The sequence below is a fragment of the Pygocentrus nattereri genome, chromosome 14, assembly GCF_015220715.1.
Source record: "Pygocentrus nattereri isolate fPygNat1 chromosome 14, fPygNat1.pri, whole genome shotgun sequence".
Lineage (NCBI taxonomy): Eukaryota > Metazoa > Chordata > Actinopteri > Characiformes > Serrasalmidae > Pygocentrus > Pygocentrus nattereri.
The window spans coordinates 40,526,280-40,551,845 of NC_051224.1; the positions used below are offsets into that span (position 1 = coordinate 40,526,280).

Sequence of the window (25,566 nt, forward strand, 5' to 3'; positions counted from 1 at the left end):
CACACAAATTGTCCCAGAATTGCCTGATCTTTTTATTTTTTATGCACTTATTTATAACAGTTCACACACATCACTACAACATACGCCACCACTACACCAAATGGGTAAATTAACAGCAGGAAAAATGATCTAAAATAACGAAATGAAAGTCAGACAATGAATAGATGCATAAAACAAATTATAATCTAATGATAATTAGACATTAGGGGTATTAAAATGTATTGCATATCTCAGGAAAGTGTTGCTCTTCATTTTAAAAGTTATAATCCAAATATTCCATTTCTATTTTAATGATTGACATGTTAGGAATTGAATTAGAAACTATATTTTATTGAATTAAAATGTTTTGCAGATAAAATAATATCAATAAAAATGACAACATACTCGAGGAATTCATGTAACAGTAAAAGATATCTCTGATGATGAAGGTAGTTGTAGTGGTTGGTTAGTGTAGTGGATAACCCCTCTGCCTTTTATGCTGTAGACTGGGGTTCAGTGCCCCGCCTGGGTAACCACCCCACGCTATACCAATAAGAGTCCTTGGGCAAGACTCCTAACACCACCTTCGCCTTCCTGTGTTAGATGGTGAAACTGTAAGTCGCTCTGGGTAAGAGCGTCAGCTAAAAGCTATAAATGGAAATAAAGACCGATCAGGAGGTTCCTGAGGAGGTTGCATCCCCCAGGTTTCCAGCCGTACGCCTCCTCACCAGAATGCTGAATATTTGTGGCACTTCTGCTTGTGAAAACATCCTAAAGGCTGCTTCAGTGCCAAAAATGACCCACCCTTTAGTGTCTATTTCTACTGGTTTCCTGGTTACGTAATCACAGCTGGATCGCTGGAATTTTCTGATAGCATGGCAAGTGTTACAGTCCTGGTTAGGTTGTATCTAATAAGGCTCATTATACAACAGTTAGTCCTGCCAGGACAGCCTGATTGGTCGAGAAGCGCTGTGTCCGTGCTGTTATTATCATGTTGACTTGCTTTACGCTACAGCTGGCATTATGTTTCCACTTTAGCACGTACAGAAACAGACAATGGACACATCAGATAACGTCTGAAAGAGAATATCTGACCGGCAGCCCGTTTGGTCAGATTCTGAAGAAGAGAGTGACCGCAGCACTGCATCAAAAGTGAGCTTTTCCATCAACAAACAACCAAACAAACTATAATCAGACAAAAACAAACAGGATACAGTTCAGCAGACAAGGTGTGCTGTGAAACTGACTGGAACTAAACCACATTCAGCTTCATCTGGACAAACACGGGCAAAGCTGAGCTCAACCTGATGTTCACAGGTTTATGTTGCTGCATTTAATAATCAGGGTGTCCTGATTGGCTAATCTGCCGACCAAACAACCACACAGGCAAGTGAATTTGTGCTCAGTCTTTTATTTACTTTTGTGTTCATGTCATTTCAGTCATGTGGAAATGATGGACAGAAAATATTCAACACATCACTTTTGATGTCACCTGGCCACCCCATTCTCCCAGTTCTAGCTACACCCCCAGGTGGTTGTTAGGGATCCTCTTTTATCTTGATCTTTCGTCTCCGGTCTCCAGCAGAAATCTCTGCTGGAAGATGAACAGCTCAGGCTTAGTGGTTGCTTTGAGTGGGAGTGAAATTTAGCACAGTGCTGCGTCTCTAAACAGTGATGGATTAAATAAAACACTTGTGCCTGTTTTGACACTTTTTGTGTCCCATCGTTTAATGATTTACCGCGTTCTGCGTTAATAGTAACCCAGAATGTGTCGTCTGTAACTGAACACACTGCTGTGTCAGGTTGCAGACAGGATCTGCTGGTTGTCAACACGTCTGTTGTAGGAGTGTATTGCCTGTTGTGTGAGAGAAGCGCAGGTTTTTCATGATCTTGCTGGGATAATCGGGTCTAAAACGGCACTTAGTTTTTGTCTACATCATAAAAAGCTTCACTTGTGATCTAGAATGAATACGAGATTGCTGACAGAGTCGTGTCGCATTGTATTCGTGTATTTATGCACTACAAAATCTTTATATTGCGTTAAATTGTTTCTGTACATGTGCACGAGCGCAGTTCTGTCAGATCACATCATAGGAAGACTTGAACTACACCTAAGATGCTTCACCTTGGCAGAGCATCATTTTGCCTTTGTGTCTTTGCAGCACCGTCACCCCAGAGGAAAAACATCTTTCTTAAGAGGAAAAACAAACAATAGGTTATTTTAGCAGTTCCTCCTTCTTGAGTCTCAATTCAGCAATATTGGCGTTTAAATCAATCATATAGAATTCCAGGCACCGCAGAAGAGCTCGTCCCCACAGCCGTGTGTGAAGGCTGAGGCCGTATTTTGAGGTAAAAATCAGGTTTTTCTCCAATTTTAACTGCAATAATCTCTACATGACTGTGGAATATATGACTTAAATGACAAAGAAATAAAACCCTCATAAATATTATAAAAATATATAATAAAAGTCCCCCAGGAGTCGTGTCACTGGTGTTACTGCGTCTCTTATTTTGAAATAAAAGTCACGCCGATGACGTCACTCGACCTCCTTTGACCTGTTTTCTGAGGATCTATGGAGAAAAGCTCATGGTGAGTCCACTGCGTCTCTCAGTTCTCAGAGATCTTCTCATTCAGCTCATGACCTCATATGAAGCTTCTAGCTGACGTCTCTGGTGTGACCGACTTTATTCTGAGGTCACTGTGAAAAAATAGAAACTCAAATGGATTAAATTCCATATTTTAGTGGACATTCCCTGATGGACAGCGTGTGGTTTGATGTTCTGTAAAATGCATTGATCATTAAAAACGTCTCTGGTGTTTCCTTCATTATGAGGAACACCGATGACGGTCAGTAACACCAGTGACTCCTGTGGAGAGACAGAGGAGTGGACGTTTCTGTCTCACTGTGAGAAGTTCTGGTGATGAAGGAGAAAAGTGTGAGTTCTTCCTCTGCACTGAAAGACTGCTGAGAGGGTTCTGTGGTGTAGAACAGCTGAATAAGCAGGGGTGTCAAACTCAACCACTAAAAGGGCCTTTTTTTAAAAACCTCAGCAAGTCGGTGGGCTTTCAGTTTTTATGTCATCTTTACTTTTTGCTACGACCAGAACGAGCTTTTTTATTATTAAATATGCCAAAACTTTAAAATAGACATTAAATACGTAAATATCAAAAATATGTCCAAATAAAAATAACCGCCTATTTGTGTGACGTACTAGACGTCTTGCCTTTCTGTGTAACCACTGGAGCATAGACTGGAGTTTTTGGGGGTCAGAAAATGCAGTGCATGCTGGGGACTGTAGTACATCCCAGGGTGAAACGGGCTGACGAGAATAGAAAACCAAAGTCATTTTGTGGGCTGAACAGGACCGTCGTGGGCCTGACTTGGCCCGCGGGCCTTGCGTTTGACACGTGGGCACTAAACAGTTAACACTACTGCACGATGTTGCAGAAACATGTTGCCTAGAAGCAACAACAGTGTGTGATGGTGGAATGGACTTAGCCAGTCACAAGCCACTTCAGGAAACACAGATCTATATCATTTCTTCCTACTGTTGCTCAGTGTTTCCTCAAGGCATCATGCCCCAAAATGACCCCTGCGCCCGCGCACACACACACACACACACACACTTTCTAATCCGCTTCTCCCTCAGGGTCACGGGGGGGTGCTAGAGCCTAATCCAGCGGTCATCGGGCGGAAGGCAGGAGACACCCTGGACAGGTCGCCAGTCCATCGCAGGGCAGACAGACAGACACACAATCATAAACACACACACACACACACACATACACACATTATTAAAAAAGTGTTTTTCAATTTAAAAATCAGGTCCACTTTCTGAAAGAAAAGGTTCTTATAGTTTGTTACTTGTTACACTATATAAATATAAAACTAAACCTAAAAATTAAAATTAAAATATGAACTCTATCCTTCAATAAATTAACAATATAAAAACTGATAAATAAATAAAGAGCTAAGATATTTACACTGTAAGGATATTTTTCCTGAAATTCACACTGTACATGCGGTCCTGGTTTGCGGTACCCCCTAAGCCGCGTGGGGGGGCAATGTTTTGAAAATCCAAGTTTTGTTTCTGAGGAGCTGAATTCCAGAAACAGGAGAAAATGGCTTGACGCTGTCTCGCAGAGGAGCTGAGATCAAGAGGAGATCTCTGTTCGAGTGCGTCGTTCCTCTGGGACTGTCAGTGTTTACTCTGTGGGGGTGGTTGTGCTGGGGTAGCAGCTGCTGAGGTTCTGAATTGAGGCTGTGTATGGGAGCTCGAGTTAACGGGCAGCACTGGCACCAGTAGCTTATTTTGAATTTGTCTAAACTGTAACCCAGTTTGGCAAAGGACAGTGTGGGAGGACAAGAGCTGGGAAAACTCGGGCTTTCCAGAGCACATTTTCCTGGATGCGGTGCCAAGGGACATTTTAATGAAGGGCGTGTTGAGTTGAAACCTGTTTTTTGTCTCTAGTGAACTGCAGTGTGCGGCTTGGTTATGAAGCTGTGCTATGTTTAGGTGCTTCCTGGTGATACACCTGGATTTCCTAGACTGATACAACTGGCATATCAACTTAGCAGCAAACAGAAACATCTTAATGCCCTCATTCCTGCCCTGCCGGGCGTGTTATGTGACACAAGTGCATGTTTTCCATGACGTTACTGTGGCATTTATTTCTAAATTTGCATCATGTGCTCTATTTCAGAAGACTCCTCATAAAATTTTTACTTTCCGAAGTTTATTTTCCAAAATATACACAGTGGTGGTGATGGGAACCAGACGTCCCTCTAAAAGCTCCTACAGAAAGTTCCTACATGAACTGTTTCTGAATTCACTGCCTGATGACTGAGACGCTGTTTTATGAGAGTTTAGAGAACTTCAACTCCATTCATGGTGGAGGGAGACATGCAGGGCGCTGTGCGGCAAAATAGTCCCCAAAGAAAACTCATTATTCCAGATTTTCCACTGTTTTCCATCATCAACGTTCCATATAAGCTCAGAAGACTCGTGTAGGTTCTCTGGTGGTTCTGGATGGTAAATAAAGTGTCTATATCTGTGTTGTAGTCATGGCGACGCCTGGTTCCCATCACCACCACTGTAAAGACGTCTGAAGCACTTCACACCAAACCCTCTGGATCTCTCTGTTTACACCTCACACGCTGAGTTATGGAGGAATTTTGGAAAATAGGTGGAATTGCCCTTTAAGCCTTATTAAGTGCCCACCCAGTGTTGCAAATTTAGCACACATAATTTGAATATGGTGGCATTTCTTTTTTGTCATTTTCTGTGCCATATGAGTAAAATAACATGCTCCACTATTAGACGAGCTGCACTCCTCTCTCAGTGTCATTCCTCACAGTGAGCTCTTTGCCCTTACAGCCGCAGCTTTGTCTGAGGTGTTTGCTACTGTAGTTGGCGTCCCTGAGTGACTCTGTGCTAGACGTTCACCAAAAATCCCTCCAGAGTGAAAGTGAAAGCTTTCTCAGTTCACCAAACCAAACACAGCAGCCCGCGCGCTCTGAGCACATCTCCTTACCTCACGCTCCTCAGACTCACTGAGCAACAGCGTATTATGGAATAAAAACCCCTTTAAAAACCAGGATGGAGCTGCTCCACGAAATAGGTGATGTTGATCAGCCTTTATTATTAATGATTGTGTGAATTTTTTGTTATTTATTTTAGGTTGATGTTATTTCTGTAGGCGTAAATCAGGTTCCCTACACTGAAAGTGGTTTAAATGCTTTTTTAATGCTTGTTTTTTGGTTCCTGGGTGCTGGGTGCACTTGTGTGTCCCGGGGCTTTTTTATGCACTTGCACGCTTGGAGCTCCGGTGTGGAAAGATGTTTTGTAAGAGCAGATGGACAGTAGTGGTTGTTGTGGGTTTTTTGCAGATCATTGTCAGAGGGTGTGTTGGAGTTTTGGCCCACATGAGCGATAATCCTGCCCTTTTGTGTTATTAATGTGCATTTGTGTTGTGTTTATTGTTACGTAGCTGTAAATGAGGACCCGATTGCCCTTGATCCACAACTCCTGGAGCTGATACCAGGTGAGAAACAGTGTTTTTGCCTTATGAAGTAGGTGTATGTAGTGTTGTATAGCAGCACAGCCCAAAGTTTGGCTTCTTGCCCGGTCGACTGCTTTAGCCTCCACCCTCACCACCTTACAGACTGACAAATCCAACAACTTATTCCATTCTTATAAAATGTGTATTCCTGTAGTAAACGTACCGTAAACCTATATATTTTTAAAGATTACTACTTCGTTTATTTGCATATTTTGTCTAAGCCCACCACAGACATCGCCCGGAAGACGACAGGTTTGAGCACCCCTGCTCACGGTCGGGCCGAATGTTGATAAAAGTAGTGACGGCTGAACACTGAATACACTAAATGTATCCAGTAACGTATTTCATTGTATCAGAATACATGAAAAGTAATGTGTTCAGATTACATCTAATATGCATATTGCACATGCAAATCTGCTGTTGTAATTTTTATTTAATTCACTGTTAATAATGACAGATTTCTGCGTGTAATTTTTCTGTTAATATGTTTCATGAAAAATGAATTTCTCAACATTATTTTGGCTCTTATTGCCTGCTGCTGCTCCCATAATCCCACTGCTGCTCCCATAATCCCACTGCTGCTCCCGTAATCCCACTGCTGCTCCCATAATCCCACTGCTGCTCCCGTAATCCCACTGCTGCTCCCGTAATCCCACTGCTGCTCCCATAATCCCACCACTATCTCATGATCTAAGCAAAAAATATCTCAATAACAAAAAATGTTGCGAACTTGACAGTGAAGTGGACTTTTCGGTTAACATGTATTGAAGTGTGTAGCTAGCCATGGACTGCATGTATGAGTTCAGTACAACACTGATGCAGTGAGATCAATAACCGATCACATTGATTTATCAGTCTACTCAGGCTTTAGCAGAGCTCAGTAACACTGAGATTAATAACCGATCACATTGATTTATCAATCTACTCAGGCTTTAGCAGAGCTCAGTAACACTGAGATTAATAACTGATCACATTGATTTATCAGTCTACTCAGGCTTTAGCAGAGCTCAGTAACACTGAGATTAATAACTGATCACATTGATTTATCAGTCTACTCAGGCTTTAGCAGAGCTCAGTAACACTGAGATTAATAACCGATCACATTGATTTATCAATCTACTCAGGCTTTAGCAGAGCTCAGTAACGCTGAGATTAATAACCGATCACATTGATTTATCAGTCTACTCAGACTTTAGCAGAGCTCAGTAACACTGAGATTAATAACCGATCACATTGATTTATCAGTCTACTCAGGCTTTAGCAGAGCTCAGTAACACTGAGATTAATAACCGATCACATTGATTTATCAGTCTACTCAGGCTTTAGCAGAGCTCAGTAACGCTGAGATTAATAACTGATCACATTGATTTATCAGTCTACTCAGGCTTTAGCAGAGCTCAGTAACACTGAGATTAATAACTGATCAAATTGATTTATCAGTCTACTCAGGCTTTAGCAGAGCTCAGTAACACTGAGATTAATAACTGATCACATTGATTTATCAGTCTACTCAGACTTTAGCAGAGCTCAGTAACACTGAGATTAATAACCGATCACATTGATTTATCAGTCTACTCAGGCTTTAGCAGAGCTCAGTAACGCTGAGATTAATAACCGATCACATTGATTTATCAGTCTACTCAGGCTTTAGCAGAGCTCAGTAACACTGAGATTAATAACTGATCACATTGATTTATCAGTCTACTCAGGCTTTAGCAGAGCTCAGTAACGCTGAGATTAATAACTGATCATCACATTGATTTATCAGTCTACTCAGTCTTTAGCAGAGCTCAGTAACGCTGAGATTAATAACCGATCACATTGATTTATCAGTCTACTCAGGCTTTAGCAGAGCTCAGTAACACTGAGATTAATAACTGATCACATTGATTTATCAGTCTACTCAGACTTTAGCAGAGCTCAGTAACACTGAGATTAATAACTGATCACATTGATTTATCAGTCTACTCAGGCTTTATCAGAGCTCAGTAACGCTGAGATTAATAACCGATCACATTGATTTATCAGTCTACTCAGGCTTTAGCAGAGCTCAGTAACACTGAGATTAATAACCGATCACATTGATTTATCAGTCTACTCAGGCTTTAGCAGAGCTCAGTAACACTGAGATTAATAACTGATCACATTGATTTATCAGTCTACTCAGGCTTTAGCAGAGCTCAGTAACACTGAGATTAATAACCGATCACATTGATTTATCAGTCTACTCAGGCTTTAGCAGAGCTCACTAACGCTGAGATTAATAACTGATCACATTGATTTATCAGTCTATTCAGACTTTAGCAGAGCTCAGTAACACTGAGATTAATAACTGATCACATTGATTTATCAGTCTACTCAGACTTTAGCAGAGCTCAGTAATGCTGAGATAATAACTGATCACATTGATTTATCAGTCTACTCAGACTTTAGCAGAGCTCAGTAATGCTGAGATAATAACTGATCACATTGATTTATCAGTCTACTCAGACTTTAGCAGAGCTCAGTAACGCTGAGATTAATAACCGATCACATTGATTTATCAGTCTACTCAGGCTTTAGCAGAGCTCAGTAACGCTGAGATTAATAACTGATCACATTGATTTATCAGTCTACTCAGGCTTTAGCAGAGCTCAGTAACGCTGAGATTAATAACTGATCACATTGATTTATCAGTCTACTCAGGCTTTAGCAGAGCTCAGTAACGCTGAGATTAATAACTGATCACATTGATTTATCAGTCTACTCAGGCTTTAGCAGAGCTCAGTAACGCTGAGATTAATAACCGATCACATTGATTTATCAGTCTACTCAGGCTTTAGCAGAGCTCAGTAACGCTGAGATTAATAACTGATCACATTGATTTATCAGTCTACTCAGGCTTTAGCAGAGCTCAGTAACGCTGAGATTAATAACTGATCACATTGATTTATCAGTCTACTCAGGCTTTAGCAGAGCTCAGTAACGCTGAGATTAATAACTGATCACATTGATTTATCAGTCTACTCAGGCTTTAGCAGAGCTCAGTAACACTGAGATTAATAACTGATCACATTGATTTATCAGTCTACTCAGGCTTTAGCAGAGCTCAGTAACACTGAGATTAATAACTGATCACATTGATTTATCAGTCTACTCAGGCTTTAGCAGAGCTCAGTAACGCTGAGATTAATAACTGATCACATTGATTTATCAGTCTACTCAGACTTTAGCAGAGCTCAGTAACGCTGAGATTAATAACCGATCACATTGATTTATCAGTCTACTCAGGCTTTAGCAGAGCTCAGTAACGCTGATTAATAACCGATCACATTGATTTATCAGTCTACTCAGACTTTAGCAGAGCTCAGTAACACTGAGATTAATAACTGATCACATTGATTTATCAGTCTACTCAGACTTTAGCAGAGCTCAGTAACGCTGAGATTAATAACCGATCACATTGATTTATCAGTCTACTCAGGCTTTAGCAGAGCTCAGTAACGCTGAGATTAATAACTGATCACATTGATTTATCAGTCTACTCAGGCTTTAGCAGAGCTCAGTAACACTGAGATTAATAACCGATCACATTGATTTATCAGTCTACTCAGGCTTTAGCAGAGCTCAGTAACGCTGAGATTAATAACCGATCACATTGATTTATCAGTCTACTCAGACTTTAGCAGAGCTCAGTAACTCTGAGATTAATAACTGATCACATTGATTTATCAGTCTACTCAGGCTTTAGCAGAGCTCAGTAGCGCTGAGATTAATAACCGATCACATTGATTTATCAGTCTACTCAGGCTTTAGCAGAGCTCAGTAGCGCTGAGATTAATAACTGATCACATTGATTTATCAATCTACTCAGGCTTTAGCAGAGCTCAGTAACACTGAGATTAATAACCGATCACATTGATTTATCAGTCTACTCAGACTTTAGCAGAGCTCAGTAACGCTGAGATTAATAACTGATCACATTGATTTATCAGTCTACTCAGGCTTTAGCAGAGCTCAGTAACGCTGAGATTAATAACCGATCACATTGATTTATCAGTCTACTCAGGCTTTAGCAGAGCTCAGTAACACTGAGATTAATAACCGATCACATTGATTTATCAGTCTACTCAGGCTTTAGCAGAGCTCAGTAGCGCTGAGATTAATAACTGATCACATTGATTTATCAGTCTACTCAGGCTTTAGCAGAGCTCAGTAGCGCTGAGATTAATAACTGATCACATTGATTTATCAATCTACTCAGGCTTTAGCAGAGCTCAGTAACACTGAGATTAATAACCGATCACATTGATTTATCAGTCTACTCAGACTTTAGCAGAGCTCAGTAACGCTGAGATTAATAACTGATCACATTGATTTATCAGTCTACTCAGGCTTTAGCAGAGCTCAGTAACGCTGAGATTAATAACCGATCACATTGATTTATCAGTCTACTCAGGCTTTAGCAGAGCTCAGTAACACTGAGATTAATAACCGATCACATTGATTTATCAGTCTACTCAGGCTTTAGCAGAGCTCAGTAACGCTGAGATTAATAACTGATCACATTGATTTATCAGTCTACTCAGGCTTTAGCAGAGCTCAGTAACGCTGAGATTAATAACTGATCACATTGATTTATCAGTCTACTCAGGCTTTAGCAGAGCTCAGTAACGCTGAGATTAATAACCGATCACATTGATTTATCAGTCTACTCAGGCTTTAGCAGAGCTCAGTAACTCTGAGATTAATAACCGATCACATTGATTTATCAGTCTACTCAGGCTTTAGCAGAGCTCAGTAACACTGAGATTAATAACTGATCACATTGATTTATCAGTCTACTCAGGCTTTAGCAGAGCTCAGTAACGCTGAGATTAATAACCGATCACATTGATTTATCAGTCTACTCAGGCTTTAGCAGAGCTCAGTAACACTGAGATTAATAACTGATCACATTGATTTATCAGTCTACTCAGGCTTTAGCAGAGCTCAGTAACGCTGAGATTAATCACCGATCACATTGATTTATCAGTCTACTCAGACTTTAGCAGAGCTCAGTAACGCTGAGATTAATAACCGATCACATTGATTTATCAGTCTACTCAGGCTTTAGCAGAGCTCAGTAACACTGAGATTAATAACCGATCACATTGATTTATCAGTCTACTCAGGCTTTAGCAGAGCTCAGTAACGCTGAGATTAATAACCGATCACATTGATTTATCAGTCTACTCAGACTTTAGCAGAGCTCAGTAACGCTGAGATTAATAACCGATCACATTGATTTATCAGTCTACTCAGACTTTAGCAGAGCTCAGTAACGCTGAGATTAATAACCGATCACATTGATTTATCAGTCTACTCAGGCTTTAGCAGAGCTCAGTAACACTGAGATTAATAACTGATCACATTAATTTATCAGTCTACTCAGGCTTTAGCAGAGCTCAGTAACGCTGAGATTAATAACCGATCACATTGATTTATCAATCTACTCAGGCTTTAGCAGAGCTCAGTAACTCTGAGATTAATAACCGATCACATTGATTTATCAGTCTACTCAGGCTTTAGCAGAGCTCAGTAACACTGAGATTAATAACTGATCACATTGATTTATCAGTCTACTCAGGCTTTAGCAGAGCTCAGGAACACTGAGATTAATAACTGATCACATTGATTTATCAGTCTACTCAGGCTTTAGCAGAGCTCAGTAACGCTGAGATTAATAACCGATCACATTGATTTATCAGTCTACTCAGGCTTTAGCAGAGCTCAGTAACGCTGAGATTAATAACCGATCACATTGATTTATCAGTCTACTCAGGCTTTAGCAGAGCTCAGTAACGCTGAGATTAATAACTGATCACATTGATTTATCAGTCTACTCAGGCTTTAGCAGAGCTCAGTAACGCTGAGATTAATAACTGATCACATTGATTTATCAGTCTACTCAGGCTTTAGCAGAGCTCAGTAACACTGAGATTAATAACCGATCACATTGATTTATCAGTCTACTACGACGTCTTTTTTAATGAAGACCTTGATTATTTCAGCAAGTTTAGGCATTTGTTATATTGTCATTGTAATATTTTCCTTTAAAAAAAAATATATTTACATTTTTATTTACATTCTGCACAGCATCCCAACTGTTTTGGAAATGGGGTTGTATATTTTACTCACTTTTCAGCAATTCCACCTCATTTAGCAAACTGACTGACCTCTGGCTCCCTGTTTTAACAGAGTCGCTGCTCCAGGATCTGATCAGCTGTGATTTCCCCACGGATTTAGATTTAGGTGAGTTCACTCTCTCTCCACTCATATTAATGCCACATATGTGTCCATTCAGTAAGACTGACGCCGCGCCTTTGTGTGCTTTCCTGCAGATGCTTTGTGTGCTGAGCTGAAAGAGGATCATGACCAGGGTAAGGCATTGTGGGATTTTACAGCCTTACATATATGTATGTGTGAACGAGCCGTTCCACCAGTAGAGGTTGGATGAACCTTTAATAGGTGTAGACCCTCTACGTTACGTAGGTTCTTCACACTTAACCAGCTAATTTACAACCTCAGATCCACTGAACAGTTTAAAAATGAATTTATATCATTAAAAAAGCTGCAAAACAAACATTACACATTTAAAAGAAATTTATTTTAAATTTGTCCTTGTGTAATTCTAATGTTTCATGATGTTTTTATAAGCAGAAATACAGCTACTACTAAGATAAATTAATTTTATTATTATTAATAATAATAATGATAATAATAATAATAAAATAATGATAGACTTTATTTATATCTCACCTTTTATACAAGAGAGCAATTCAAAGTGCTTTACAGATTATTAAAAAATAAAGAAAATAAATTTAAAACAAATTTTTCATAAAATACATTAAAATACATAAAAATGAAAAATAAAAATAAAATAAATAGAATAATAAAATGACATTTCTACAACAGATTAAAAAAAAAACAGGACAACCACCTAAAATGTTCATTTTAAAATCAGATGAAAGTTAATCTATTTTAAGATTCACGACTATAGAAGATATAGACACTTTATTTACCATCCAGAACCACCAGAGAACCTACACGAGTCTTCTGAGCTTCTATGGAATGTCGATGATGGAAAACAGTGGAAAATCTGGAATAATGAGTTTTCTTTGGGGACTATTTTGCCGCACAGCGCCCTGCATGTCTCCCTCCACCATGAATGGAGTTGAAGTTCTCTAAACTCTCATAAAACAGCGTCTCAGTCATCAGGCAGGGAATTCAGAACCAGTTCATGTAGGAACTTTCTGTAGGAGCTTTTAGAGGGACGTCTGGTTCCCATCACCACCACTGTGAGGAGCTTTTAGAGGGACGTCTGGTTCCTATCACCACCACTGTGAGCAGCTGACATTTCGCACCAAACCACAGCATGAGATCGGCTTTTCCGAGAGGTTAGAGTGCCGCCTCTTTGCTCCTTTGCCTGTTTTAGGGGCTTTCAGCGTATTGCTAGCAGATGACCTAAGTGCCTGAGTAGGAACTAATCCCACCATCATTTCGTTGATACAGCAGCAGCAGATCGTGACGACATTTGAAAAACAATCAAAAGACTTTTGAAATCAGTTTAAGTGAAGTGAAGGGAGAGCTGGTCCCTCTTTCTGTTGCGTGTCAGGACATGAGCAGCTGCAGGTATGTGGCAGAGATCTTGGATAGGACAGACAGGAGGGCGTCGGGGTAGTCTACTCAAAATATGATAAAGGGGAGGGAAACCTGTGAGAAGCTATAAAGGTGATAAAAAGCTGTTTTGCACACTGTATTTATGGGGTTTTTAAAGCTGAGCTCATTACCAAAAACGACCCCTGAATTCCTCATGCAGTTTTTCGGCTTTCAGAGATGAGGATTACGGATATTCTTCCTCTGTACTTCATTTGCAATAACAAGAGCCTCTGTCTTTTCCTTTGTTTAGTTTGCCATCCATTTGTTAGTCATGTGTTCACTTATGCAACCAAACAGAGCGCCAATCGACCTGTTGTCATTAGGAGCCAGGGACAGATACAGCTGGGTATCATCTGTGTACTGGTGGAAACTAAAGCAAAGGCCCCAGAATCAATCCCTGTGGGACGCCGCAAGTTACTGCGTAATGTTTAGAAGCACAGTTGCCAAATGCAGCAAAGTGGTCTCTGCTTAAATGTGATCTAAACCAATTTTAGACATTGCTAGTGAGACCAAGTTTGGCAGAATTTGGTGATCAGCCATATCAAAAGTGGCACTTAGATCTAGGAGAACCAAATCAGAAATGGTGCCCAACTCTAAGATCATTTAAGACGTGCCCTAAAGCCAGATTAACAAATTTCATTAAGATGATTTCTATTGAGATAATTGTTTAGCTATATGGACGAACGTATTGGGACACCTACACGTGACACCTGCAGGAGCTTTTATGAATCCCATTCTAAATCCATAGGCATTAATATGGAGCTGGTCCACTTTTTGCAGCTCTAACAGCTTCCACTCTTCTGGGAAGCTTCTGCAAGATGTTGGAGAGAGTCTGTGGGTATTTCTGCCCATTAATCCAGAAGAGCGTTTGTGTGGTCAGACAGTTGAGCAAGAGGCTCTGGCTCACAATCTCTGTTCTAGTCCATCCCAAAGGTGTTGGATGGGGTTGAGGTCAGGACTCTGTCAGGGTCAGTCAAGCTTTTCCACACCAAACTCACCCAGTCCTGACTTTATGGACCTGCTTTGGTCACTGGGGCTCAGTCCTGCTGGAACAGGAAAGGCTCTTCCTCTAACTGTTCCCACAAAGTTGGAAGTGTACAACAGTCCAAAATGTCTTGGTGCTGAAGCTTTAAGAGCTCATTTCACTGGAACTAAGGGCTCTAGACCAACCCCTGAAAAACAACCCCATAGCATCATCCCTCCTCCACCAAACTTTAGAGTTAGGCAGGTAACGTTTTCCTGGCATTCGCCAAACCCAGACTCGTCATCAGACTGACCGATAGAGAAGCTGATTCATCACTCCACAGAGTCTCCACTGCTCCAGATGTAATAGATGTTATTGCTAACATGTGCATGAAATCACAGTAGAATGGGTCGTGCTGAAGAGCTCAGAGACTTTTCTGTGTCATGCGATGCCACCTTTGCCACAAATTCGTTTGTGACATTTCCGCTCTGATAGATCTGCTGTGATCTGTCGGTGCTATTTTTGTGAAAAAGAAGTAGCAGCTCAGCCACAAATGGTTGGACCACGCAGACTCACAGAGTGAGTTAGAGGAAGGCCCAGCATGACTGAGCACTGGTGACACCAGAAAGACATTCTGGGTGAGTTTGGTGTGGAACAACTTGACCGGCCCTCTTGTCCAACATCAGTGTCTGACCACAGGTACTCTTCGGATTAATGGGCAAAGCTTCCCACAGACACTCTCCAAAATCTTATCTTCCCAGAAGAGTGGAAGCTGTAATAGCTGAAAAGGGAAAAGGATGTTGAAGTGGGATGTTCAACAAGCTCATATAGTTGTCCACATACTTTTGGCCATATAGTCTATAAGGTAGGCTTGTTTTTATGTAAGCCACATGGTCTGAAGGGGTGTTGATGGCTTCCTGTTTACAGTGTGACAGTGCTTTTCCTCTTCATTTCGCAAGGTGAAAGAAAAGCATTTGTGTAAAATATACTGTATAATTTATCAGAAGAAACTCGTATCTCCAAAATGGTAATTTTACCCGAGGAGGAAAAAACATACATTACTTTTAATGTACATCAGTGGAACCAGACGTCTTTCCAAGTCATTTTGGGTTATTTATTTTTTTCCATTCATCATGAAATTTACACGCAATGTAAAGGGCAATAGGCATTTTATGTCAAAAACTGAAAAACATAAAAAATGGACATTCAAGGTTTTCCTCTGACAGCAGCGATATATATATATATATATATATAATGTAGTGTTTATAATGAAAGAGAGATTGATTGCTGCTGTAACTACACTGGACAGTTACAGGTAAATGTAATTTATTTCTATGTTGCCTTTCTTCGCTCCTGTCAGCTGTAAAAACACATGTGATGTGCTTTTGTTGTCTGTCTGTCTGTCCTGCTCCCTGTCAGGTGAAGCAGCTGAGTGTCCTGCACCGGCTAGTACGGAGAGTGAAAAGGAGAAAAGGCCTAGGAGGAAGCGACCAGGTAAACACCACTCCTCTGTTATAAACTGCTTTCTAAGGCCCAATCCCATCATTATTTTTACCCCTACCCCTTTCAAGTGTAACCCTCCCCCTTGAATCTGAGTTACAAGGGCTAGTGGTTGAAATCTTGCCCCTATGAAATGGGACGACCCTTCAAGAACCAGATACGTCATCAGTTGTCGCCAGCGACTTTTACCTAAACAGACGAGACGAGGTTTTCTGGCCATTTCCAATACGTCGCCTCCGGCTGTGGTGATCTCACTTGTCCATCTCAACAACAATCAGGACACCCTACCCCTCCATCTCAATGACAATCGGGACAACCCTACCCCTCCATCTCAACAACAATTGTGGTAGGGGTAAGGGGTAAAATGGGATTGGGCCTAAATGTTCCCTAATGATCAGACAGCTGAGGCTATGTGTGTGTCTGTGTGTGTTACTGTGTGTGTTTCTCGTCAGCAGGAGAAAGAGCACCGAGGAAAGTGCCGCGCCTCAAACGCCGTAAAACAGGTAACCTCACCTGCACCAGCACTGGATCAGTATGCAGGGCTACATGATAAGGACAGAGCAGTTGCAGCTGACCGCTGGCAACATTATGATTAGTTTATTCCAGAACTCAGTAAGAACGGCTGTGGCAGTAAAGAGCCTGTCCTAGCGTTCATTGGGCGGAGGGCAACAAAACACCCTGGACAGGCCGCTTGTCCATCTCAGGGCAGACACACAATTTAGCATCTCTAATTTGCTTGACTGCATGGTTTTGGACTGTGGCAGGAAACCCACACAGACACAGCAACAGCATGCAGACTCTGGACCCTGGTCGCCCGGCTGGGGAATTGAACCCAGAGCCTTCTTGCTTTGAGTCAGATTTATCAAAGTGAGAAATGGTGGAAGGTTTTGTTGAGGAGTGTATAAAGCAGGGATGTCAAACTCGGTCCACGTTACAAAATCTCATCAAATCTGTGGGCCGAATAACTGAAATATTTAAAAATGTAAACGTCCCCAGGAGCTCCGTCCTTTAAACCTGCCTCTCTGCTTGAGCTGCTCCTCTGGCGTCTTCTCTTTGCTGCAGGTTCATTAAGACTCGGGTTCAGTTTCTGAGCTGCTGAGCTGACGTTCAGCGTTTATACTGGCTGAGATGCAGTCCGTGTGTTTGGTGATGTGACTGGTGTGGAACTGTGTAGAACTGAGGTGTAACCGCCGTCCCGTGGACTGCTGTTGGGGTTGGAGAGTCAGAGCACGTTATGCTGCAGTGCATGCTGGGGACTGTAGTGCAGCGCATTGTGAAACAGGCTGATATTAATAGAAAATTAAAACACTGTGGGTTGAATAGGCTTGTGTGGGAGGCCTGATCTGGTCACTTGGCACATGGGGAAAAACCCTGACTCACACTTTCCTAATATTCCTGGAGGGTGGAGCTGCTTTAATCTCATTCATTCCTAAATACAAAGCTCACAGCTCAGTGACGAAACTACTAACAGACTGGAAAGTCAGTAACTTTTTCTGGGCTACTGTGCCAGTTAATGCTCATATTAATATGAAATGTAATGATTTGTTAAAATCGGTAAGCTAACTACTTATGTGTTTGTAGCCTAGCTGCTAACGGTCACTCAGATTAAACAGGACTGATTTAAACATTTTATGTAAAGATAAATATTAAATGCCACTTTTTTTACAGAGAAAAAACAAAAATTTTCTAAAATATCTTAAAGATGGTCAAAGTAAAAGCAGCTCACGCTGCTCTGACTCCGACACAGACACAGAAACCTGCCGCTTTAACCTGCCGCCAGGTGGATAAATCATTTCCCTGCTTTGATTAATGTAAATATGGATTCCAAAACCCCTTATTATTATTATTATTATTATTATTATTATTAATACATTATACTTATATAGCGCTTCTCAAGAGCTCAAAGACACTTACAGGTTTTCAAAATCCAGAACAGTAAAGATAAGCATGAGAACATGAAGCACAGTCATAACATCACAAGCCAAAGCATAGCAGGACGTGGCGAAGGGCTGCTGTAAGACTGGAAACGGTTATAAGCAGCAGAAGAGTGGAGACCTGTTGAATATGTGAGGGAAGAGTGTTCCGGAGTCGGGGAGCCAGGCTAGAGGAAGCACGATCACCGTAGCCGTGCAGGTTGGAAGGTGGGACAGTGAGTGGACCAGCAGAGGAAGGCGAGGTGGTTTGTAGGGAGTAAGCAGATCAGACGGGTAGGAGGAGCAGGGTATGCAGAGCTTTGTATGTGAGGAGAAGAGCTCTGAACTGTATGCGGTGTTTCACAGGAAGTCAGTGGAGATTGAGAGTTGCAGGATGTGTGTAATGTGCTGACGGGCGCAGGTGTGTGTGATGAGGAGGCGAGCAGTAGAGTTCTGGAATTTGCATAAATGGGAGGAGTTAAAACCAGCAAGTAGAGAGTATAGTATAGTAGCCCAGGTGACTACAGCAGGCCGAGAGGGTGAAGGTCGGATGTTGGCAGCGTTACGGAGGGTTATGTGTTATGGATAGAGGGGGTTTAACTGCAGAGTCTATGTGTGCGCTGAATTAGAGAGATTAGGGTAAGAGACCGCCCAGATGTCGCAGGTAGACTGTCGATGGAAAGAGAGAAAGGAGAAGTTTTTGACGTTTTAAAGTGAAGCTTTATCAGGACTGAACGCCCTGCAGAGCCAGTCTATAGAATGAAACGGTTGGAGATGTTAACGGTCAGTTAGATTCATATATATGACGATTTTATTATACCTGATGCAGGACGATAAAAGCCATGACATGTTAAAGATCATCCTGAATACGTGGCATGGATGGAACGTTTACGCAGTTACAGGGTTTTATAACTAGTTGTGTGAGTCGATAATGAAGTGCATTCATATTTGATTTACATCCAAAAAATGACAAAAATCTAAAGCTTTTTGTATTCTTGTCAAATATTGATCGTTATCCAGAACATGTTTATTTACATCTCCAAGGTGCATAACTCTGCATTCTTTAGGGTCCTAATAACCCAGAATGTTTGTTCCATTCCCAAAAGATGTGTGTGTGTGTGATTGGCCTGCTTTGCCCACACATCCTCCTACATGGCTGTTGGTAACCAGCTCCGTATTTCCATATTTCTCCATAAATTCTTTCCATATGCTGGAGTTAGTGGTCAAGTGCTGTGTTATGCACATTTGAGTCCGCTCTTCCTCCGTAATGTCAGTGCTTAACTCTCGCTCCCATTTAGCTGTTATGTATAGAGCCGAGGAAGCCTGACGTTCCCATAGGCTGTGGTAGAGCCGGGATGTCGCCTTAAATTTTGTCCCACTCTATATCTTCACTACCACGTCTAACACTGCATTTAAAGACTCGAACATTTGTGCGTTTTGTATTTAAGTTATAAGATAATGCCTTTGTTGTAAATACTTAAAAAAGGCTTTATCTTCTAATCCCTAATTCAGGGGTCTGAGCTTTATATGGAATTTGATGATAGTGAAATAGTGGAAAATGTGAAATAACTTTTCTTTGGGACTATTTTGCCTCAACGCTCCCTGCATGTACCCCTCTGCTATGAATGTCATCAAGCAGTGAATTCAGAACCAGTTCATGTAGGAACTTTCTGAGAGGACCTTTTAGAGGGAGACGTCTGGTTCCCATCACCACCACTGTGAACGGCTCTGACTCTAGAACGGAGCATTTCGCACCAAACCGCTCTGAACAACATCTTAATCGTTTAGTTAGGCTGGAATTTTGAAAAGTTAGTGGAGTTCCTCTTTCAGGATGGAGATCACCAGCTTTTCTAAGAGGTTATAGACTAATTTGCATATTCCAGCTGATTTGAATATCAGTATTGTGATAGTAATTGACTGTTATATCGTGCGGCCCTACCCATTCATTTCATGCAGAGATGCTCCCTTTAATACTCATACAGGTCTCAGGCTTTGTGTAAATCATAAGTGAAACCTGTTGTGTTGCTGGTAATCCATCTAACCCCCAACGCCTCCCCCCCCTTCCCCTTAGCCCCACTCTGCACCGAAAGTCCACATCTGAAGGACAAGTCCCATGTGAGTGATGTGAGCCCACCCCTGCTGCCCCAGCTTGTGCATGTTCCCCTCACCATCGCCACTGCACTCAACAGCGCCTCTCTGCTGCCCTCTAGTGGTAATGCGCCACTAACACCATCTCACTGATTTGTTTACTTATTCTTTTGTTTTGTGGGCTGACGTTTTGTGTGTGCATGTGCTCTCAGGTGCGCCAGCGCTGCAGATCATACAGACCATTAATCATCTCTCTCCCACTGTGATTAACAGTCTAGTCCCGGTTGGGCCCACCTACGTCCTGGGTGAGTTAGTGGCGCTGCTGCCCATCTGCGCTTTCTCGTTACACAACGGCTGTGGTGGTTATAATTAACTGTAACTTTCATTTGTGGTCTGACCCCTCAGTCTCGCCGCAGTCTGTACGTCCGGTGCCTCAACTCGTTCCTCTTTCCCCAGGTGAGTGGAGGTACTATTTTACAGTAATTTGTTTATTACCGTAATGCCGATTCATGTTTCGTGTTTAATCACCACGAGAGCTACAGACCAGCGTTCTTCAGACAGTTACAGTCACATGCAAAAGTCTGCACACTATGAAAATGAATTGGATTTAGTGCAGTGTGAAGCCCCAAAAAAGCAGCCCTAACAGCACCAGCAGTGAGAAATAAAATATTGGAAATCCAATAGGTCTAAATAAAGTGTAATTAATATCTGTAAATAGTATAACCATCGTTCCGCCCAATGACTGCTGGGATCGGCTCCAGCACCCCCCCCGCGACCCTGAGGGAGAAGCGGCTTAGAAAATGGATGGATGGATAGTATAACCATGTTTATAATGCCTTATGAATGCATTATAACATGTTATAAATGTGTTTATAGATGCTTACAAACGTGACATTCGTAGAAAGTGTTACCGAAATTTCTCCTTAAGAACATTTGATGAAAGAGGCCCATTTAGTTTAGTAGCATGTTTATGAAGCACATACTGTATAGAAGAACAGCCTTTATGGGCTTTTTATTACTAGCAGACTGTACAGATAAACTGTTAGTTAAATATAAAACTTATCAGCAGTCCAATGTCAGACTCTTAGTGCGGAGTAAAAAGCCCCTCAGCTGTTTCAGTCAGCTTTGAGTTAATGTGACCAAGATAGCTACGAGTGCAGATTTGAGTCTTGAGTTTGGTTTTTCATGTTTGTGAGTGTGAATGTGAGATGAATACATTTCCCAAAATCGGAGTTTTGATAGCAGTTTTTAAGTGTTAGTGTTACCGCATTGTGTATGCGTGGGCAAATATCACGATTCTTATCAGACGTTGTACCATATTGCCCGCTCCCTTTTCTTTTGGTGAGAATATTTGTGGAAAACTGGTCATTTTATTTAAAAGCTAAGCATAGGATGCTCTTCTACAATTTACAATGTTGCCCTTTACATTATGCCAAACGTTAATGACCAATGGACCATTAGACACGAGACAAAATGACTTTTATTAATTAATCATTTCTCCATTAACTTTCATTAAAAGTTCCAAACTTTTTTCTCGTCTCCTGGAAAGTGATGCAGGGTTTTGTACCAACAGTGTGTGCTGAATTGAGAGTTTTCTCCGTGTTATGTGTATTAATGCTGTATGTCTCCCCTCCTTCAGCTGATGGTGCAGTGGCCCCTGCCGAGCTCAGCAGGACCATCATCCCCATGAGCTCCTTATCGGACAGCACAAGCAGGAGTCAGCCGCCGTCACCCGTCACCCCCATCTCACCCACAAAAGGTGAACTCAGTGCATTTTCATTCACATACTCCTATAATACCCTACTGATCATATACAGGCTTCTGTTTTTATTTGTTGGCTATTTAATCCTTGAAATAATCAGCGTAGAGGCATTTAATCCAACCATAATCCTGAAGGATTAATGGAAAAGGCCAGTTTGTCCGCTTGATGGGTTTTGTGCACGTTGACACAATGACAAAGCTGTTATTGTGTCTGATTCATCACATCACAGACAAAACAACGCAGGAGGACTCTCCCCCGACAACCCCTCAGTGTCCAGTCATACCAGGTGAGTTGAAGAGTGTTTTACATGCACTTAATAATCTGGTAACTGCAGAAAATTAGATTGCGTCAGTAACTGGTTCAGTGTGTTTTCATGCTCTTGATTAATCAACAGCCGGCCAGTAAACTCACAGAATAAGACGTGACGTAAACGTAACGTGAAACTTCAAACTTCATGCGTGTTGTTTTTTAAACATTGCACCACTTTACCTGGAAATATGAATATGCGTCCTCTAGAAGATGAAGAATATTTAAGTCCATAATAGCTCCAGCCCTAAACTAAAGAAACAAAATCTGGAAAGCAAACATATCTGATTTGATCGGATGTTTTCAGGGTAAGTGAAATATCGTGTATTTGTCGCTGAGCCAAGCTTATGGGTATAGACCCATACACATGATGCTGAAACAGGTTGACTAAACAATAAATATTCTTTCTTGTACAGAACGAGTTGAGGACTACATTCAGCAGCTGAAATCTCATCTAAGAGAAACTTGTAGCCTGATGCAGGGAGGCCTGAAGATGGACTCTCACTACATAGACACTCAGCTGGTGCAGAGGAAGCTTGTAATCCGGACTGGTAAGAATGCGAACAAGTGCCTGGAGAAAGAGCTTGTGGTGCTCCTTGACTCTGAACGAAAGAAAGCCACAGTGGACAGGAGCCACGTCTTCCAGAACTGTGGACCCAAACCCAAACGTTTGATCACCGTCCTCGGAAAGGCCGGGACGGGGAAGAGCACGTTAATCCAACGTTTGGCTTTGGACTGGGCCGCCGGCAGCCTTCCGCAATTCCAGTTTGTTTTTTTGGTGAACTGCAAGGTTTTAAACCTGACCAGTCCGAATTACAGCTTTAAGACTTTGCTGTTTGGTCTGTCCACCACCCCCGGCTGTGACGAAGCTGTGTCAGAAGCTGTTTTCAAACATGTGCTCTCCAATCCAGATAAGGTTCTCCTGGTATTTGATAGCTTTGATGACATCGGAGACCTCGAAGGTCTCCTTCAGTCCTTTGCTACCTCGGTCACGGACAGTGGCTACAGTGTAAGGCAGCTGTTTTCTGGGCTTTTCCAGAAAAAGATTCTGTCAGGGTGCACTCTCTTGATCGCCAGCAGGCCCAAAGACGTTCTGAACCAGCTGCTGCGCAAAGTGGACAGCATTCTGGAGCTCTGCAGCTTCTCGCCCAAGGATGTAGAATTGTACACCTCAAACTATTTCGCAGATGCCTCAAAGCAGGAGAGCGTGCTGAGGAAGATCCAGAGTCAAAAGTACATCTTCAGCTTGTGCTCCAACCCTTTACTCTGTCAGTTTACATGCTTCCTCATGGAGCACCAAGACTCCGACGGTTACACATTGCCATCGACTCTAACGGATTTGTGCCAGAGAGTCCTCGACCAGCATCTAGAGCTGACAGCTAAAGAGCAGGGATCCAAACAGGACATCACGGAACTGTGTAACTTGGCATGGGAGGGTTTCAAGACTTACAGCTCCCTTTTAAGCCAAGATCAAGAGATTTTCAAGGAGTTGTTGGACTGTGGGATTAATTGTGAGATACTCACTTCCCATACGGTATGTGAGGAATCTGGCAAGAGCCAGGTCACTTACTTTGCCAGTCTTTTCATGCAGAACCTCCTTGGCGCTCTGCTTTTGGTTCAGTCCAAAGACGTGAACGACAGGATGTTAGTGGCCCAGACGGTGCTCCACCACCGGAAGAGGAAGGTGCTTGGAGAATGGCAGGACGTCCTGCAGAGGTTTGTTATCGGGTCGCTTTACCAAAAAGCAACACCTCACTGCTGCGGTATTCCGCAGAACTCCTCGGACGCCCAGGCCAAAAGGAAAGCCGTAGAGGCCCACCTGAAAAACCTCAATCCAGGCGAGTTGATTCCCAGCAGGTTGCTGGAACTTTTCCACTGTATCTATGAGGCCAGCAACGCCAAGCTTGCCAAACTCCTGGTGAAGAACCTCCCTGACATCCTGTCGTTTTGTGGGGCTCATCTCACAATGACGGATGTCTACGTTGTCTGGCACCTCCTTCAGCACGCCAAGGGGCTCAAGCGAACGTTCTCCATTGACATGCAGGACACGTGTGTTCCCCTCAGTGGTCTCAAGGAGCTGGTGGCGTTGGACTGCGTCACGTCATTCCGGTGAGGAGTCATGTTTTCTCAAAAGTAAAGTCTATGAGAACTTGTATGTTCAGTCCCTAGGAAACATGCATCTTGCTCTTTGTGTACATAATACGTCCTGTGAATAACCTTCCAGTGTCCACTAAAGGGCTAGATCACTCATACCTAAGCAGCGTCTTCACGAGTAACGAGGCTGATGCAGGTCGTCCCTCCCACACAGCTTTGTTCCTGTGTTCCCCTAGATCAGAGGTGTCAAGCCCAATCAGTAAAATCTCATCAAATCTGCGGACCAGAGGAAAAAAAAAGATTTTTAATGAATGTTGTGCTGTAACCCGAACTGGCCATCATTTATTCACATTATGGGAAAACTTCAACAGTAAAATAGAGGCACTTGTAGTTATATTTGCTGAACTGCAGCTGAACTGCATTTTGGTGATATGGCAGGTGTGGAAAATGTGTTGCAGTGCATGCTGGGGACTGTAGTGCAGTGCATTGTGAAACGGGCTAACATTTATAGAAAATTAAAATACTAGATAAGATTGTGTGGTGGGCCCGATCTGGCCTGCGGCCTTGTGGCCTTGTGGCCTTGTGGCCTTGTGTTTGACACATTATTAATATTATTATTTTTATTGTTATATAAAAGCTGCATGTTTTAAGTGCGTGGACACTCATTTGTCTCTGCTTCAGTCACGCTGTTGTGTTAATTATTAATGAAAGTCAAAGGGAACAATGAACCCTGCACAGCTGACAAAAGACTGTGTTTCTCCAACTCCGATGTGCAAAAATATACATAAATATAACATAAAGGCAACTGCATAGACATGCAGACATAAAAGACAGACATAGAACATACAAATAGAGAAAATATATATATTTATTTTTTACCTATATGTATGAGCTCAAGTGATGTGAACATTTTTATATAGAAGCCAGAGCTGTAAGGAAGTGCTCCAGCAGTCTGTGTGTGTTCAGGGGTTCAGCAGCGCTGATAGGCCAGTGTGTTGTGTGTTGTTAGAGGGAGCTGAGCATCTGATGGCCTGTGGGAGGAAGCTCCTGCCGAGTCTGGCGTTCCTGCACCGCGTGCTCTGGTAGCGTTTGCCAGCGAGGGCAGAATCATTATATGATTTATATTTTCTCTTTTTCATTCAAACTTTGCTGAATGTTTAATATGACGCTTGATTTGAGTGTCGTACAAACGTATTTAATATTCCACACTGTGCTG

At 42.0% G+C, this 25,566-nt stretch overlaps 1 protein-coding gene across 4 annotated transcripts in view; it reads left to right on the top strand.

Annotated features, from left to right (window-relative positions):
* The window catches only part of ciita (class II, major histocompatibility complex, transactivator), a 39,076-nt gene that overhangs the window by 2,735 nt on the left and 10,775 nt on the right, over positions 1-25,566 (top strand). Inside the window, exons 1-12 of one of the 4 annotated variants that reach the window (XM_017718316.2) lie at positions 5,153-5,602; positions 5,972-6,025; positions 12,263-12,316; positions 12,406-12,444; positions 16,107-16,181; positions 16,640-16,690; positions 20,172-20,312; positions 20,401-20,493; positions 20,594-20,644; positions 21,828-21,947; positions 22,180-22,236; positions 22,673-24,365. In XM_017718316.2, the coding sequence (XP_017573805.2) occupies positions 5,581-5,602; positions 5,972-6,025; positions 12,263-12,316; positions 12,406-12,444; positions 16,107-16,181; positions 16,640-16,690; positions 20,172-20,312; positions 20,401-20,493; positions 20,594-20,644; positions 21,828-21,947; positions 22,180-22,236; positions 22,673-24,365 (2,450 nt within the window). In that variant the 5' untranslated portion in view covers positions 5,153-5,580. Of the gene's footprint in view, positions 1-5,152; positions 5,603-5,971; positions 6,026-12,262; positions 12,317-12,405; positions 12,445-16,106; positions 16,182-16,639; positions 16,691-20,171; positions 20,313-20,400; positions 20,494-20,593; positions 20,645-21,827; positions 21,948-22,179; positions 22,237-22,672; positions 24,366-25,566 lie in introns of those variants that run through there. The other 3 variants (XM_017718314.2, XM_017718313.2, XM_017718315.2) reach the window with 3 other exon arrangements.